Here is a 15,761-nt window from a genome sequence, read left to right as displayed (position 1 = left end):
GAAAAGCAAAAAAAAAAAAAAATAGCAGAAAGAATTAAAACTAAAACTGTTAGGAACTGAAGAATTTAGCTGGGTTTGGTAGTTCAGACAAAAATCAGTGTTTTACATTCAAAGTAATGAATGCTTATGAAGTATAAGCGTTCCCAGAACACTTCGATGTAGCTTAAATACAAAGTTTTATTAAAAATAAAATTTGTAAATCCACACAAGACCCTTCTCAACGCTAGCTTCAGGGCTCCTCCAGGTTTGCTTCCACCTGACTGAAATTAATCTTCCTCCATTGATTTGACTGGAAGCGTCATAAAATGCCTGCTCTGGGGCTCCGCGTTGGTACAAAACGAATTCTCCCTCTGGAGCTTCCTACTACTCGGACAGAGCGTGAGAGTACCAAGAGGAGCGGAGTTTAGTCCCGCTGCCCATCTACCAGGGTATGTGACAGGTAGTCTGCCGTTTAATATGAAAAGCAATAGAAAGACCACACTCCGACAACTAGGATTTACACCAAAAAAAAAAAAAACCCAAAAAATCAAACCAGTCTGTTTTAACGATGAACTTAGAATTGTGTGAGCTTTCTTTTCTAAATTACGGTGTTTCATAGAGTTTAAGTACTCCTTCGCTGTCCCGAAACCTCACCACGTGAAGATTCTCCAAATCGCAGTGCAAAAACTAAAGCGTCGCTCAGCACCCTCCTTTGTTACTCTGCACCCCTAACAAAAACATGCATACATTTACACATGTATATACACGCACGCGCGCGCAAAGGGGCTAGGAAAGGCACTCTTGCAGAATGTCTTGTTGCACAACATGCTAAACACTTCATTTATTCAGCAACGTCAATAGTTCACACCGCTATTAAATCCTCACTGGTTTGACTGGTGTTCCTAATGAATATACAACAAAGAGTGGTTATAATTTTCACGTACCTCGAAACCAAACCACATCCCAATGTGCTACGCGGGGCAGGACCGCTCAGTAGCGTAGGCCTGGTAAAGAAAACTGTTCCTATACCAACATAATTATATTGAAAAAGTCACAAGTCAACTTCAAATCAAATGAAAGTGGAACAAGTCTGGTATCAGACTTTCATTTGGATATCGGGGGGAAAAAAGACCCCGAAATTTGCTGCTGTTGCCCCACGGCAAAAACGCCACCACGCAGAGAGATGAAGCAGTGGAAGCTCCAGCAGGACTAAGCTCTTGGCAATCTAAAGCTGGGTTCCGAAGTCTGGGATGCGGCACGGACTAGTCCTGTCTTACAGGTGCCCTCCGCAAATATTCTGCCCTTTTATTCTCACATCCAGGTAAATGATGAAAACGGCTTCACGGGACTTGTTTTGTTACAGAAGAGAGTGCTAGAACTCGAGGGACGGCGGCTCGGAGTTGCCAGCCGCTTGCTGAAGTAAAGGACTGAGAGCTGCAACACGGAGTTGGTTGTGAGATACAAAAAATCTTAGTTTATTTAACAATGTTGTTAACATTTAATACAAAGACACAAAACAGTTCTCTCTTTCAGGACCTCACCGACTTTATTCCATCTCCTCTACCACCCAAACTCTGCTCTCAGAGAAATGAAAAGGGTAGCACTGAACCGGTAAAGCAGTTACTCGAGGGGCGTATTAAATTTAGCTTTGCTTTTAATCCTTAGCCGACCCTATTTCCTTTTAGTCGAACTTTGTAACATTGCTATTTCCGTTCTCCTCCACCGACTCAATGAACAGGTACAAAAATATGGAAAATCCTAGGACAATCTAAAATTCTGTTCTACTTACAGTTTTATTTCTGAAGTCCTAGAATTCCTACAAAGGCTTCTTGGAAATGACCCCTGATTAGCCCCATTCAAGTGTTAGATGCAAGAGGTTTTCTTGTTTTTTGTTTGTTTTGTTTTTTTAAATAACGCCATAGTGGTCACAGATGTCAAACCCTGTTTTAAACATCTATAAAAGCATTTATAGACCTAGATGTCTAAGCTTAGGTCATTAAAAGAAAGGTTAACTCCCGATAGTCACTGCAATGCCTTCAGTTTTACAGCTTATTCTGGAAGTGCCACAAGGTGAATCTGAAAGATACAAGACACCAAGTTTACATGATTGGCATTAAAATAAAAACGTATTAATCTTTACAAAGCAGTAGCTATCCGTTGCTTGCAGTCACGGAGGACAGCGCTTCACTGCGAACCCTCTAATTTTCAGAAGGGCTGAGCAGCTTTGCCTCTGACAGCAGATCTGAACTCGGGTCAGCCAAGGACAGCACGTGTTTACAAGCCGCAGTTGTACGCCTGTGCCCTGGAAGACCCCGTCGCACCGCTACACACAGACACACCAGTTGCTTCGGAACAATTCCTGCAAGCTCGTGACGCGACAGACAAAACGCCGCTTATTACGAGACCAGTGGAAATGTCCCACATCAACTGTCAGCAAGTCTTCCAGGAGCTTCAGCGGGCAACTGTCGCATCTCGTTTGGGTAACGAGCAGTGACATGCAACATGAGCATCCCACAAGGGCATCGCCGCAGAGGCAGGGCAGCGCGGTGCTCTCTAAAGGATCACCAACAAGATGTTCTTGGAGATCGTTTTTGCGGTTCGGAAGGTTAAAGAAGGGCTGAGCTGCTCCACAGGGTACCGAGGAGATCACGGCACGCTCCCTCTCTGCCCCTGTTTTCAGGGTGTAGAACCAGGCCGCCCTCATGCTCAAACTTGTCAGCAGGGTGATTAGCACCGACCTGCAAGAGCTGTTCTTGTCAATTCACACCTTCAGTTGTTTATTGCTACCGTATATCCTAGGTTTTTGAACTTAAATTCCACCACCGCACTCAGGCTGGTGGTTACTTTAAAAAGGCCCATCACACCCACAGCTCCCAAACTGCTCCCTGGAGCAACGTCACTGCAACACTTGGCGCTGCACGTGCAGATCAGTTGATCTGCCCTGACGGGGATCAGATCCTCAGCTCTGATCAGCACAAGCGGAAGGACAGAATGACTCCCTATCCAGTCACCTCTCGCAGCATTAATCTCCCACAGCCACCTGCCGCACCGTGGAAAGCACGGAGTAAGCAGCAGGAAGGAGTCCTCTGACCAAAACTACTTCTTACAGGATGTATTTTGTGCTTTGCTAGAAGATCAGTCAACACCACTTCCACTAGCGCTTTCAGGCTCCTTAGAGATCCGCTACCAGCCACTAACTCTCCTTAATCCGGCTTAAATTTAAACTGGGACAATAAGCATTCGAATTTCAATTTTCAACAGCACGATTTTTTTTTTGTTTTTTTAAAATAAACCATGGACGAAAATCATCTTGGAGATGGAGTCACCAGAGCCAAGTTTTCCATTCACTAAGAGTCACCCCATCTACAGCTGAAGAGTTTTCCTTAATTTTAAAACGTGTCCTTTATCAAATAAGATAACCGTCCAGTGGCGGGGCAACCAGTACCTTGACTTTTTTTGGAAGAACTCCCCTCTGTACTGCAAAGTCTTTCCCAAGGTAGGAAAAGCAGCTGAAGAAAACTTTGAGCCCTTACACCAAACAATAAATACTAATTCAGGGCCAGTGGCAGTGGTTGAGATCAGTGAGCGAACACAGGGCTGCTCAGAGACTTTCAGAACTGCAGGAGTATTAACAGCAACAGAGTAAAATAAGCAACGGAGGAGGAAAGCAGAGGCGCACCGCCCCTCTGCAACAGCCTTTCTCGGGGACTGCAGCCTCTCTCTCAGTGACACCGTAATCCCTAACCAACTACTTCTGACCCGCTTCCACAGATTTTTTTCAGTGTGTTGTCCTCCTGTTTGTGGCCCTTTCCTCCCCTGCCCCTTTCCTTTTTTCTCCCCCGAGCTATTGGCCGTCTGCCCCACAACCGTCTTCTCCGGCATTTCAAGTGGGATAGTCCTGCGCTCGCTTTAAGGCGAGAGCTGGCAGTCTCACTTCCTAGTGAGGCAGAAGAACTGGGACAACGCACCACCACTCGAGCAGCACGTGCAAACTGTGCGTTAGCGAGCACTGTTGAAGCAGGGGTGGAATCACAACCCCGCTGTGCCTGTGCATCTCCACAAACACAGTCCCAGAATAAGCTGCTCTTCCTCTCCCACCCAGCGCCAGCGAGGAAACGCTGGCACATCTTGTAATGCCACTGACAGGAGAAAAGCAGTACAGGTGACGGCAGGCAAGAGGGCACGCTGGCACAACCACCTAAGCAGGGTGTTGTCTCTAAGTTGCACGCTTCTGACAACAATCCCATCCAGATTGCTCCGTAACTCTACCAGGAACTGTTCCCGCTCCACTTACAGCGAGGGAAGAGATGGACTTGCAGCGCTGTGAAGTGTTCTGCCCCCTTGAAAGGCCTGGGAAATCTTGCACACTAAGGGCGAAATAACGGATACTAAGGACAGTAACTTCCCGGCAATGGCTCCGGCGTTCATATATTAGCATCTAAGAGCCTTTGAGATCAGACAATTCTTAAATTTACCAAATGGCTGACCTGTCTTCCAGACAGACACGTCCACGCAGGTTACCCATGCAGCGTGATGGTTTACGCTGATAGGCAATTTTGGACAGATCATTGAACATCTTTCCATACTTGTGATAACTACAGCTACCTTTTCCTTCTCTAAATCACCATCATCCTGGTATCACAAGATACTTCCCGTAAGAGATCTGGGATCATTTGCATTACACAAATTACAGAGACGGGAGGCTCTGCAGGACTGAAAAGCATTGGTATTGGAAGACAGAAGAACTTACAGCAGCACACGTCCTCCTCAGTGATCGACTTCTGCATCTTCAAACTGCCCCGCAACTACTGGTGCTATGTCCACCTCCATCCCATCTGAAAAACAACAGCCAGCGCTACGTAAGCGGATGATGTTATCACACGGAAGAGAGCGAGTGCCCTCTGTTGACAGGAGCTGGCCGGAACAGAAAACTCCTTTGCTGAACTTCTGAAAGCGGCCTAAGGAAACACTGACGTGCTCCCAAGTTCGTGGGTTTGTTCCAGCTCTGTCAGTCGGCCACTTAAAGACGTCACCGCTTCCTACAACCTCGCCTCACCCTGTCTTATTAAAAGACTTAAATACTGGATTTAAACTATTTCATTTTTTAAATGAAGTTTCGGTGTAACATAGGGCATGATTCTTTTTAATAGCTTTAATTATGCTCTAACAGAAAGAGGCTGGATCCTGTTCTGAAACCGCTCTCAGCCATCGTGAAGTTGAAAAAAGGAACAATCGCTCTATGCTACAACGTCAAAAACCAACAATTCTGAAACTGAGCAGCCCTGGGGGTATTAATAATTATAGCAAACCAAGAAGCAGTACCGTAACAAATAAGATTAGGGAGGCAAATGAAACCTATGAAGATGGCTTTGAGACACGTGACATACTTGCTGTTCAATTTATTTTAATTTTCAAAATTTTGCGGTTCAGAAACCTGACAATTTTCAAATGAAGGGCACTGCTAAAACATGAGTATATCACCTAAGGTTATCTTTGTATTATATAAATTTACTCAAAGTTGTGGAACAAAGAGAACCTGTAAACAACTGACAAAGCAAATAAAGATTAAGAAAATGATCCACGTGGATCAGAACAGATTACTTATTATTCTGTTGACTATTCTAGGCAAGCTGATAGCTAGAAATCCACAACAGCTCCATCATTTTTCATCCTTCAAAAAATGTCAGACCATACTAAAACACTGACATTTATATAAAAAAAAGACGCAATACTACTAAACTGCTTCCCCGTTCTTCCCCCAGGTAATGTATTGCCCTGGTGAAAACAGCATGCAGAAAAGGAAAAAATTGAGAAACTGGGTTTTTTTCCCAACAAAAAGAAACCTTACTCCTTAAATACATGTTTGAACAAATCAGTAGCATTAAGAGACAGCACCCTTCAGAAAAGCAGATTTTTCTTTTTTTAAATCTGTTCCAGTGTATTTCAATGATTCTGAATTCACACTGAACTCTGTAAAGAGAATTATTAACCTACAATTTAGGGCATTTTCAAGAAAAATACTCTTACCTGTTCAGAGTAGAAATTGCTTCCTAATCCCAGCACAGACTGACAAGTTTAATTTTTTTTAATTCTAAATCAACTTCACCCTACCACTATTCCAGGAAATCATACCAGTAAGAATCAAGAATTCTTAACGCAGTGGTCCTCAATCCACGGCAGGCAATATGCTGCCCGTAGGGCCACAGGCATTTTTATAACCTGTGGTTGTGAACAAAGATAAAACCGCTGTTGATGCACACCGTGCGGTAAGGTATCGCCCACAGCATGATACTTGCTCAGTCCTGGTGTTCATGGATTAGCCAGACTGGAGAACCACTGCTTTCATATATTCTTTAGTAAAACAAAAGCATTTCTTACCTTCAAACTCCCTTATCGAGTCTTCTGTTCTCACTCCAGCCATGTTGTACTGACTGCTGACAGACTGGGCTAACATCCCTTCTAACCTCTCCAGAGTGGCCTGACCTTCTGCAGTTAAATGCGACAATCCTTCTTCGTAAGTGTAAAAGGTCGGGATGTCACCTTGTTCCAGCTCTGCAACAACAAGTTCGTGTTTATCAGACCTGAGTGTAGGAGCCTGGATCAAACAGGGGTGGAGGAACAGGACACCAGCCAGGCGAGTTATGCTCGGATTAACTGACGGAGATTAAAAGGCTGCTTACATCAGTTACAGAATATACACAGCGATGTGAGTTGACCACGCCACAGCACGGGCACCGAACTTGTGCTAGCACGTCCACTGGGAACAGGAAAGGCTGATATTTGTGTCTTGGGGCTTTCGAGAATAAGAACAATGTTTTTGCTGAATTCCAGTGATTTGGTAACCTGCTCTAGTTGAAGATGTCCCTGCCCACGGCAGGGGGGGTTGCACTAGATGACCTTTAAAGGTCCCTTCCAACCCAAACCATTCTATGATTCTATGAAATTACAGATTTCTGAGTTTATATACTGTGCCTATGGCATGAAGAACATTTAGGCGAGATGACACGGAACTTCTTAACAGACCAAACAGTTCTCATGACAGATACCGTAGGAGAAGTTCCAGGTATCCCAGTGCTGGTGAGTATTTCAAAAGAAACAACTGTTACGAACCGTGGGCCTCAACATCGTACTCCTCCCCTTCGTAATCATTGTCTGAATCTTCATCATCTGGGTCTGGGTGCAGAGCTTGGCATTCACACATCGCTGAAAACATGGCTTCCACTGTACGAACAAAACAGAATTATCTTCTGGGCAAGCAACCAAAACAAAAAGAGAGATGCTAATAGTTAACTTGCAGTGCTTTCAGTCAGCTGCCGTGAGCTACAAATCTCCCACCAGCTGAGACCAGGACTCCCAGGAACCGTGCTTGTGCAGCCAGGCTCCCATCCCAGCTGGAAAAGGGCATCTTCAGCTAAGATGCTGTTAGAAGCAGCTACTTAAACCGTATCTTAATTCTTTGTCCATTTGCACATCAAAAATCAAGAAGCCAGTGCTTCAAGGTTAGGAAATTTAAGGAAACAGCTGATGATCTATAACCAACTCTCTGGTCCTGCATAGACGTGACCAGATACTGAAAACACAGGGATACTAGGGGCAGCATTTCCCAAAATATGTGAGGGCAGACAGGAGTTGCAGAGATCAAGGAAAAACCTCCCTCGTTTCTCCAACAATATCCCACAACAACAGGCAAGAAATCCCAGACTGAGTGATCAGAGAGATTGAGAATATTCCTTTACCAGAACCACCGCTGAATTCGTATTTGAAAACGTCATCCAACACGCCAGCAGCCATGCAAGAAACAAACCAGGTTTCCTAGATCCAGCCTGCTGCTTTATCCTCTTAACAGCACTTTTCTATTATTTCATTGATGGTAAAGGCTTATCTCTGGACTATTCAGTCTGTGGTTACCCACTACAGGATTCCTTGCAGCACCTAACACATAAGATTCTTAAAACTTGGATCCAACTGTAAGCTCCACGCCGGACAAGATACAACTGCTTTCCAGTGGTAGTGTCTGGACATTAGCACATTCCTAATGAAACTGTCACTGACTCAAATATCACCGAATTTGTAATTAAAGAGATATTTCCCATACAACTTCTCTGCAAATGTATATAGATAAGATTACCTGTGTCGTGGGTTTATACTTAAAAGTCTCTATTTTAAAACATTGGAATTTTCCGTGAGAAATGGCTGCTTGAAATATTCCAGTTTCAAGCAAGATAAAACAATTTGCTTTGTTCTTCTCAGCACACAGAAAGCAAGTAATTAGAGAAGGACACTAAAGGATCATGTCGTTTACATCTCTATACCAGAGATGTCTTCCACATGCAGCTGGGACTTCAAGCTAAACCCAATTTCCCTCTTCACTTACAGGCTGATTTGTCGCTAGGTACAAATCTGAATTCCGCAATTGGTTCAACATCGTCATCGCTGTCTTCCTCCTCCTCCCCTTCAGCCATGGGAGCCTCTTTTGTCTCCTCTTCTTTAGAAAATTGAAAGATTTAAGAGAAACATGTTTATTTTGTCCAAAAAAAAGTCACATTTGTTTATTCTTTCAGGAACACACACCTAATCGAATCAGAAACCTGCGAGAGGCACAAACCAACCCACTCCCATCCACATTACGGATATATGAGGTCCTCCCACAGCACCTTGACATCACTTGCAACACACACGAAAACTTCCCTGTTTATAATTTTAGGACTTTAGATTTCCGTAACTGTCACATGATGTTCACATACTTCAGGAAAACTGCCTGATTCTTATTAAAAAGAACTGTACTTAAAAAAACCCACAATTCACAATCATTATCATTTACTTGCACAATGCTATATATGTATTTTTTAAATCATATTAATTTTGCGGATCCTTAACACTACCATCATGAAATCAACTAGCTTCCAGTGTGGCCCCTCAGAGGACTGTGACATTTACAGAAGATCTCTACTCGATTTCTGACATTCCTAGCCAGCCAGCAAGATGTCAGAGGTAGAAAGTGCACCCCGAGCCAATGACAACCGTGAGCAAAACCGTGCTTCCTGGCTTCTGTACGCTACACACATGAGTAAGTAAGCAACAATGTGATGTTTTACTTTCCGTAAATATAAAAACCGCAGAGAAGACGGCTACAGTTCATTGCTTTGTGGCTGGGGACACTGCACTGACAGCCTCAAAAGTGCCTAGTTATTTTCTACAGAAAAAGAGGAGTACAGTTAAGGCTGTTCCACCGAGAGTGGCTTTTATCACATACAAAACTGGCACCGCCAAGAATATGAAGAAGCCAAGAAGCTGCCAGCCAGCTGTCCCCAAAAATGAAGTGTCCAAGGAAGCTACCCAATCCTTTTCCAACTGACACCCGCAGGCACAGCTTGTTACTGCTAAGTCCAGCTCTTTGTTTTCAATGAAGTCAACCTCTGACTGCCTTTTTCTAACAAAAGGGGCGAGGATAAGGCGCACACACACACACACAGAGCACAACAACAACTTTCAGAGGAAGAACAAAATGTACCCTGCCCAACTAAGAAATGAAGTCTCCTGCAGCCAAAGAAGTGGAGAGGTTTGGGTTTAACACTGTTCAGCAGTTAAAACCCCAGGGATAGACTTGAAAATTAAACAAATCTTCTACTTGCTGTAGAAGATTTACTGTAGCCAGAGTTCACGTATTAAAAAAACCCAAAACACAACCCCCCCCCCCAAATCAGTTTATTAAGGATTTATAGATAAGAACTATCACAAGACATCCCTACTCTCAAACACCATTATCAGAATGAATTAAAAGCTGTAAACAATATCTTTCTCCAGACTAAGCTCAGTTTACTTCAAAATAAGCACAAAGGAAAATGAGAAAGAACGAAGAGGTGTACGTACGCTTTCTCTTACTATTTGTAGTGACAGACTGTCAGAGAATATTAGTGACAAGAGAAAAGGAAATAATGAAGAGTATTAATAGCTTAAAAACGCCTCTGCCTCTCAGAGTCTTGTCAGTACTTTCAGTATACAGACTATCTAAAGAAAAATTAAATGCCGATTTTAACCTTTAACTACAACGACTAGTAGGCATGAAGGGGAAAGGAGACCTGCTCAGGACTTAACACTCGTTACTCTTCAATTGAGATGGCAGTTTATAACACGTTTAAAATATCAACAGGTCTGCCAGAAGAAAAAAAACTGATACATCAAAAATAGAGAAAATCTGCATACAAACAATGAAACAGAAAGCTTGTTTTCTCTAGGTCAAAGCAAGAATGGTCAAAAGGTCGGTTTTGTGGGAAATCTACAAAGATCCATTAAGCCTGGTAACATGAGCTATTGTCTTTTTTTTTTTTTTTTTTTTTAAGCAAGCTGCGGGAGAAAATGAATGAAAGCTTGCAGGCTAATGTGAAACAGCAGGAATTCATAAAGCCTGGAGAGGGTAGCAACATTAACATAAGTTCAATAAAGCAAAAATGATACCTAAGCTGGAATCACAGAGAGACTGCAGAGGAACTAAATTGTTTAAAATTAGTTTAAGAGAGCAGAGAAACGATTTTCAGCGGCTCCAGCTGTACATATTCACATGCTGAGAGCAGAACAGTACAGAAGTGACTCTAAACAAGGGCAAAGCTACACTTCTAAAATAACTATCCTTCAGGGAAATGAAAACAAAAATACAAGCTATTACTTGAATGAAGCATATCATTTTTAAAAACAAAATTTACTCTTTTTGAAGAAGAAATCATGCCGCTCAGGACTGCGTGGGAACGCTAAGCAACACTCCAGGCATACCTTCGAATTTGGCGTTCACCATGACGTACAGGTGCTCCCACGGGTAGGCGTTCAGGTCCCTGGAGACGGCATGCAAGCTTATGGTGGGATAATCCAAGGAGAAGCCAACTCCAGAGTTTTCCAGCCAAGACAGGCGACTAACAAAGCCGGGGGAGGCAGGAAAGAAAGAAAAAAAAAAAAAAAAAAAGAGAGACAAGTTAGAAACTAACAGAGGAATCTAAGGTACCTGACTCATGCCTGCAGAAAAGCAAACTAACCCCCAAAAAGTGAGTAATTCTGGACAAGGCACTTACCCCACTCTCAGGTAATACACGGTCCTCCACCTGCCCTAACAGGACCTTGCAACAGCATAACTGATGGCTGAGGTAAAAAAACCCTTTCCTTAAAGAACGTGAAGCTGAGCACCCGAAACACATTTCAGCTTTATCACATTTGCACTAAACCCTGAATTTCCCTCCCTATGTCTTCATTTTCTCCTCCCTGTAGATATTTATCATCCCAAAGATAACCACAGAGGTTCCGGAGCACAATTTATAACTCAAACTATTAAATGTTCTGTGGTTTTTCAGGATAAAGAGAACACTATGAAAAGAAAGTCACAATCTTAATTTCTGGAGGATTATAGATCTGATGTGGGTATAGCCTGCATGTCGAAAAACAACCAGTTCTGTGATCAGCAGAGCCAAGAAAGCCAGGTTATGGTTTCCCCCCGCCCCTCACAACTTATGCGCTATAACCTCTGCTTCCCCCCGTTTTCACTCTCATCCCTAACCCCAGCAAGAGACAGCACAGGTTGTCGCCACTGGGCTGCTACCTCCTTCATATCAGAAAGATCAGTGTCTTTCAAGCAGCAAAGAAATCAAACCCAAGCTAGTTTTGGGTGTCTGTGATCGATGAGGTCACACAGTGAACAGAAATACTGAGGGGCAGAAAGCGAGATCTCCACCACGTGCAAAACTCAGCGTTCACAAGTGTTTGTGGAGGGACAAAACCAACGCAAAGGTCACAGAAGACTCCTCGCCTCGGGAAATCAGGCCGAGAGCAAGAGCTAGCAAAGTGGGAGTGAGGAATTTCTTTCCTAGCCTCAATCAGCCAGTTCTCAATGTCTACAGCTGCTGACACAGAGTCAGTACGTGGATCCAAAGCCGCATTGTCCTCCCGGGTACCCGGTTCTCCCACAGCACGACACTCCTGCAAATGCTGGCGTTTTCTATTTGCTACCAGCAAGTAGCTCTGGTAAAAGCTCTACGACACGCTCAAAAGATATTGGGAGGAAGCTGGCAGACTTGTATGCGCCTCACACAACAATCTACTGAAAGCAAGTTACAAGGAAACTCGACATTATACGTGTTGAGAGCAGATGCTGCGTGAACAGAAGCCCTTGTATCTGCAACCAAACAACTAAACAAAACAGTAATTGAAATTCCAGAGAGATTCCTCTCTGAGAGGAACGCAACATCGCTAACAAGTTCAGGTGGGGCAAAAGCCTCTCAAATAATATTACCCATTTTATAAACGCTTCAGAGTCTAAAGGTTTTAAAAGACAATTCACTCCTCAGTGCACGTTTCAGGTGACGTTTTTGTTCTAACGACGCTCTTCCACTGCAGGAATATATTATATTTAAAGTACTTTTCCACAGTTAAAGAGAATTATGTTGCCTTAATCAACGAGCTGTCTTCTTGAACTGTATTATGCAGGGAGAATTTAAAGAAAATTATAAAGACCTCAGATAACATCTTCCAGAATAACCTAACTGACTTCTGCCTTGTGAGAACATACAGCACCCACGCGATTAATGCGACGTGAGAGACTTCAGAGAACCACAGCAGTTAATAACAGCAGGAAACCGACAGCCCCGTCCACTCCCCTGTCAATGGAAGAGAGGTGCTGTGTTGTCAGCGCGCCGGCCAGCTGTGCTCCCTTGCTGTGCTGTTCCCTCTTGCGCTGTTTAAAACACCGTTTAGGGCAGGAATAGCAGGGACCCCCCCTCAGAGCTTGCCCCTCACGGCCCTCTTTGAGGGCCTCCCCTACACGACAGCCCCCCCTCACGCGAGTCCCCCACAACCTGCTTCGGGCAGGTCCCCTCAGGGGAGATCCCCAGAATCCCCCCAGGGGAGAGCGGCCCAGAGGCCACACGCGGCCCTCCCGGCCTGGTCTCCACCAGCCCCCAGGGGAGGCCCCCCGTAAGTCGGCCCCCTCAGGAGAAGCCGCACGGTCCCCTCACGACGGGGGGGGGTGAGGGGGGGTGAGGGGGGGTGTCCCCGCCGGGCAGCCCCCCCCCCATCCCCCTCAGGGCAGCCCCCGCACCCCGAGGCCTACGGAGGCCCCGACAACCGTAACACACCGCCCCCCACACACACGCTCCGGTTCCGCCCCTCTCACCTCTCGGCGATGTAGAGCGTGCCGGCGCCCAGGGTGCGCCCCGCCAGCACCGCCTCCGTGTCAGGCTGCTGGTGGCGAACGCCCTCGGCTGGCGGCGGGAACCGCTTGAGGAAACTCATGGCGCCACCGCCGCCTCCCTCCTCCACCATCGCCGCCGCCGCCGCCTCCTCCTCGGCGGCCGCCGGAAGCGGAACTCCTCGCCCTGCCGGGCCTCTCTAGGCACGTCTCGATGGTGCGGGCGGGTGGCGCGTGCTCGCGCCGCCGCCATGTTGGAGCCGTTCCCGCCCTGGGGGCGGCCGTCGCCCACCTCAGCCGGGCCTGCGGAGCGGGAGCGCGGGCGGGCCGGGCGGCACCGCAGGCTGTCGTTCTCCCCGAAGTAATTTCCCCCTCATCATCGACCCGCAGAGGAGGGGACAGTGTTTCACCCCAAAACATCCGTGTTCCTGAGGGTGAGTCGGGGTGTACCTCCAGAGCCATGCGGTCTGCGTTCCAGGAGTGTGTCTCTGGCAGTTTTTGAGTAAAGTTTTCATTATCTGGAAAAGAGAAGCAAAGAGGAGCGCTGAGGTGATCACTAACAGTACCGCCCGATGACAGCTGATGAGCAGCGAACGTATTTTGGCCTGTAAATCTCTGTTGGACAGGTGACAAAGGAGAAGACAAACACAGCAGCTTTTCGGTGACCATTATCAGACGCTCAAAAGGGAATTTTAGGTGGATGGCCAGCACCCAGTGCCTGATAGCTACACATGGAGAAGAAGAAGAAAGTCACAAGTACCTGAATTGCTTAAAGGATATCCAGCTGGTTTCCCTCAGCAGTGATGAACTTGCAATCAGGAGCCCGGTGCTGCTACAGTATGTACCTGGTGAGCTGCCATCAGGGAGCTGGAGGTAGCCTTGGGACAGCAGATTGCAGTGATGGGAAGGCTGCCGTCTTCTCACAAGCACTGGCCCTGCTTCTTCCCCTGGATTTACACCATTTCTGCAGCACGTTTCTCTTATGCCACGTGCTACTGCAGCGAGAAACAGGGGTTACACCAGAACAGGGTGAGTAAACAAACGGTAGTATTCAGACTGCACCAGTGAAGTATGTCTCTGTCAGGGGATGCTCCTGATAACTCCATTGAGGCAGCATCGCTGCGAACATCTCTTCTCCCTGACTTTTCAGGTTGGCAAATGCTCGTGCCATAGCAACATACTCACCAAGAGCCCATTTAGTTGTTACCTTGTTGGCATTGTTTTCAATCTTCCCTTTCATCAGTTTGAATTTACTTTTCAGGAGTCATTTACCTACCTGTATGCAAACCCAGGTTCTCACAAACACGAACCGATTATTAACAGAATTAGGTCTCCATCTTTCCTTTCTCTGGACTTTCCTAGTTACTGTCTTGGATAGCAAGGAGCCAAAGCAGCACATTCTGGAAAAAGAAAACGTGTGAAGAAACTAGGGGGAACAAGAACATAACGTGGTTCTTCTAGGCTGAGCTTTCTAAAATGTTTTGGAAAGCTCCTCAGCCACGCCTACCCATTTTGGATTCTAATTGTGCAAATAATTACTATTCATACAAATAATGACCTGGACTGAAATCAAAGCAACTTCCATAATGAAGTGATATTTAAACACTCCTGGAATACCTTGAAAAAACCAACAGAGGCAATATGAGATGAGGAAAAGGAAGCTTCTTGACCATCTTCAAGTTTGCTGGGCCAAGACAAGTGCTCATCTGGAAACAAAAATCTGCGATTCATCCGTGAATACAGATCAGACTGCAGCAGCTGGTGGGAAGAGATGCAAATACATGGAAACGCCCGTTCACCACACTTAGCAGTTATAAATCAATATTCCTGCTCACGTCCATCCCCTGTTATCTAACATGGCTGCCAATATCGGCCACGGAGACCCTTCACCACCTCTGTAGTTAACTGGAAATCACACAACAACTCCTTTAGATTGTTCTGAATTAAAATTTCTGAATGATTGAAGTTGAATTAAGCCACTGCAGTAGAGCGGTACAGAGTTAATTTCTCCTGCACACAAATGTGAGTCCTTCTCATGTCACATACCGCTCTTCCAAAAGAAGACAGGAAAAAAGGATGGTTTAAGCCCCGGCTGGGAAGTTGGTTTTGAGGCCAAGGCTTTAGGGAGGAGGAGAAATCCGCATCTGCCTCGCTTACAAGATCCAGATACTTCATACCCCCAGTACTGAGTCTAGAATCTAACAGAAGTTCAGAGTGGGTAGATAGACATTTCCTTTAAGTTCATGAAGGAAACAGAATGGCACTATTTGAAAGCTCTTTTCCTCAGCTGTAAGAGCTTTAAAAAGTGAGTTACGATCCACCCCCACACCAATGCCTGAACATGGGATGTCCAAGAGTGATTTAGTCAATCAGGGCTGTGTTTAGAGGCAACGGAGAGAAGCAGGTACCTTCACAGGGTGATTAAGTCATCTTAGGACAGAAGGTAGGACTTGCCACCCGAGGGAGCCTGTTTCTCTCCACTGACTACAGGGCACTGCCTGCTGTAAGGTGGCCAGTTCAGGCTTAAACACCCAGAGTCCGTCAAAAATGCAAATGTAAAATTTTGGCATTTCATTTGGAGCAGGAGGATGGATTTCGCAGCGATTTCTCATCACTA

The 15,761-nt window shown here is 45.4% G+C and overlaps 1 protein-coding gene across 2 annotated transcripts; it reads right to left on the bottom strand.

Moving 5' to 3' along the window:
* Window positions 1-1,426: 1,426 nt before the first annotated feature.
* On the bottom strand, window positions 1,427-13,291 carry CLNS1A (chloride nucleotide-sensitive channel 1A). Of its 2 annotated transcripts, none has more exons than XM_076328450.1 (7): window positions 13,130-13,291; window positions 10,747-10,883; window positions 8,354-8,464; window positions 7,090-7,200; window positions 6,358-6,531; window positions 4,730-4,814; window positions 1,427-2,055 (listed from the first exon to the last, which is right to left on the bottom strand). In XM_076328450.1, exons 1-6 carry the CDS (start codon window positions 13,276-13,278, stop codon window positions 4,747-4,749), a joined length of 750 nt encoding a protein of 249 aa, XP_076184565.1. In that variant the 5' UTR covers window positions 13,279-13,291; the 3' UTR covers window positions 1,427-2,055; window positions 4,730-4,746. The 2 variants fall into 2 exon arrangements, with proteins under 2 accessions (XP_076184565.1, XP_076184566.1); XM_076328451.1 differs by having other exon boundaries at window positions 8,354-8,461.
* Between the last annotated feature and the right edge of the window lie 2,470 nt (window positions 13,292-15,761).

Source organism: Aptenodytes patagonicus, chromosome 1 (assembly GCF_965638725.1).
Source record: "Aptenodytes patagonicus chromosome 1, bAptPat1.pri.cur, whole genome shotgun sequence".
In the NCBI taxonomy this organism is placed as follows: domain Eukaryota; kingdom Metazoa; phylum Chordata; class Aves; order Sphenisciformes; family Spheniscidae; genus Aptenodytes; species Aptenodytes patagonicus.
The sequence above is the reverse complement of the archived record's forward strand: the minus strand, read 5'-3'. Positions and strand labels throughout refer to the sequence as shown.